Source organism: Pelophylax lessonae (genome assembly GCF_965119305.1).
Source record: "Pelophylax lessonae genome assembly, chromosome: 6".
NCBI classification, from domain to species: domain Eukaryota; kingdom Metazoa; phylum Chordata; class Amphibia; order Anura; family Ranidae; genus Pelophylax; species Pelophylax lessonae.
Window position 1 is genome coordinate 3,674,792 of NC_138773.1, and position 3,154 is coordinate 3,677,945.

Below are 3,154 nucleotides of genomic sequence, written 5' to 3' on the forward strand. Positions count from 1 at the left end.
GGTCCAACCCGCTACTAGCAAGGAGCACCTAATAAAGGGGGTCCAACCCGCTACTAGCAAGGTGTACATAATAAAGGGGGTCCAACCCACTACTAGCAAGGTGGACCTAATAAAGGGGGTCCAACCCACTACTAGCAAGGTGTACATAATAAAGGGGGTCCAACCCACTACTAGCAAGGTGGACCTAATAAAGGGGGTCCAACCCACTACTAGCAAGGTGTATATAATAAAGGGGGTCCAAACCACTACTAGCAAGGTATACCTAATAAAGGGGGTCCAACCCGCTACTAGCAAGGTGTATATAATAAAGGGGGTCCAAACCACTACTAGCAAGGTATACCTAATAAAGGGGGTCCAAACCACTACTAGCAAGGTATACCTAATAAAGGGGGTCCAAACCACTACTAGCAAGCTGTACATAATAAAGGGGGTCCAACCCACTACTAGCAAGGTGGACCTAATAAAGTGGCCGGTGAGTGTAGATCTCCAGCGTTAAGATCTAGCAAAGCATTTTATAGAAAGTCTGTGTGTTATAACTCTCAGTTTCCATTCTCCAAGGGCCTCATTGACCATCAACATGTGATTTTTTTTCTTGGATTCAACAGACTTGTGTTAAACCGAATTCTCTCATCTCCACCTCGCTATGAAGTCTATGAAGCCATGCCTCATCTCTAATGGTACATATAGATAATGGTAATCCTTAGCCAACTGAAGTCCTATTTCTGACCTCCCATAAATCTTCCAACATAGAACATTTGCGGAAACATCTTCTTCAGCTTACGGCTGGACTGAATAATAATGACGGCTTCTGCCATAGCAAAGGTATTGACCATTACCAGGATGATCAGATGGAGAGATTCACAAAGGAAAGCTGATGCCAGAATTTTTAAAATCTCAGCCCCATTGACGGTGACAGAAAGTACGAAAAATGATATCATGGTTCTCACAGCACTGAAATGAGCCTGGAGGTTTGGAGGAGCAAATCCCGAGCCGTTCCTCTTCACCTTCCAGATATGTCTGAACAGAGAAGACATGGTCACCATGAGGGAGCTGAGGGTCACCAGGAAGGGCAGGAAGGAACAGAGACAGATAATCAATAATATAATGGGATCAGGAGAGGAGAAATTAAAATTGGGTAAAATGGAGCTGAGGGTGGAGTTGCCATAAGAGATTTGGAATTCAATATACAAGACTGAATAGACAGGCAGGATTAAAGACACAACCGCAGAGAGGAGAAGCAGGTGAGGCAAGAAGGACACGAGGATCCTCTTCATCCAGATAAAGAGTCGGTGTCTGATGTTGGTGATGGTGGTACAGTAATAGGCGCAGAGCCAGGCAATCAGCCAATAGCTGAACTGTAAGTGGTAAGGGACTATGAGGATTATTGTATAGAACACCCTCATGTCATGATAAGTAGGGAACCATGAAGAAATGGAACACCCGATCATCATTCCTCGCATGCTAATGTTAGTGGCTCCCATGACCAGCTGGAGGAGGCTGGAAGGGTTCAGCTTCATCCCATTCCTGAGTCTTTTCACATGGAAGACCATGATGTAGAAGTTGAGGTAAAAGGACAGAAGGCTTTCGAAGACATTGACGGACAGAAGGATAATCTTTAGTAGCAACATGTTCAGTTCTGCTGCTCTCCGGCTCACCAGAAAGGATTTATGACAGCATATCCCGAGTTGATTATTGGAGTTTAACCAATGCAAATGATTGTCTCTCCATTCTACGCCATCCAGAGATGTGATACCAGAGCGTGTTCACCTGGGTGTGCGCTGACAAAGCTGGAGAACATGTGTAGATATTTCTTCTTTTATAGCACATAACCTTTTTTGGCATTCCTGATGCTTTTATTAAATTAAACATTTTAATGGGAACCTGTCCTGAGATTTTATTAAAGCAGTCCTTCACAAACCCCCCCATTGCATTGACTTGGGTCCTGCACAGATAACATATTCACCCACCCACCAGGTCCAGCAGTATCCTGTTGAGATCCTCCTCCCTTCTGCCCAATTCTAGGTCCATTTTCATGTGTGATGTTATCCGGAAGCTGCCGGCTATTCAGGGTTCAGTCGGCGGCTCTCCCAATGACTGCTAGGCCTGCCCCCCTCCTCTTTTCTCAATGCAAGAGAATTCCTCCTGGAATATGTGACTTACATATCCTGGGTGAGCAAAGTGCACCTAATTCACCCCGGGGGATGACATGCATGGAGGAGGCGGGCAAGAAGAGTTTGTAAAAAAACAAAGCCCAAAAAAAGCGATTTCAGTAGTAGAGGAGGTCATAACAGAAGTATTGCTATTGGAAAAGTTGCCATAAAAATGTATTTTCTTTTTCAGCAAAAAAACATTTTTATTTTTGTTTCTAAATCAGCCATAACTGACAGCAGCCGGTAAATACATGTCTAATACATATAGGGTCATTCACACATCTGTAAAATGGATCCGCATCCATTCCACAATTTGGCGGAACCTTTACAGACCCATTGATTTTCATTTCCAGTCTGAAAAATTAGGCATTCACAGGATAAAGAAGTAAGTGTCACCCATTCTATGCCCCAAAAATTAGCCCACATGCGTTTACCTGACTGCCAAGAACGTAGTATTCTGTGGCTGAAGGTACAGTAGGCATTCACAGGATACAGAAGTAAGCGTCGCCCGGCTATTACAGGCCCCAGAAATTAGCCCACATGCGTTTACCTGACAGCTAAGAACGTATTCTGTGGCTGGAGGTACATTAGGCATTGACATAATAAATAATTGTCGGCCATGAAAGGCCCCAAACGTTTGGCATTCAATGGACATAAAATGCCTTTTATGCCGCTGTATTTACCGAAGACAAGGACTATGAATTGTTGTGGGTGGATGGCGGTCTGGCGGATATTTGTGGCTTGTCATGAGGAATTTTAATCAAACATGGTCTACTGGTCACATGTGTTGAATTCCTCAGAGATCCATGCCTCATTCATTTTTATAAATGTGAGGTAGTCAACACTGTCATGAGCTAGGCGAGTGCGCTTATCGGTCATGATCCCCCCTCTGCGCTGAACGTCCTTTCGGACAGGACACTGGGCGGGGGGCAAGCCAACAGTTCCATTGCAAATTGTGCAAGCTCTGGCCAGAGGTCAAGCCTGCCCACCCAGTAGTCCAGGGG

At 44.7% G+C, this 3,154-nt stretch overlaps 1 protein-coding gene across 1 annotated transcript; it reads right to left on the reverse strand.

The window, feature by feature from the left end:
- Positions 1-716: 716 nt before the first annotated feature.
- LOC309557768 (taste receptor type 2 member 4-like) lies at positions 717-1,628 on the reverse strand (the record flags this gene model as incomplete). The annotated part of the gene is made up of 1 exon (XM_082260533.1): positions 717-1,628. The coding sequence occupies one exon, from the start codon at positions 1,626-1,628 to the stop codon at positions 717-719; it is 912 nt and encodes a 303-aa protein (XP_082116659.1).
- Between the last annotated feature and the right edge of the window lie 1,526 nt (positions 1,629-3,154).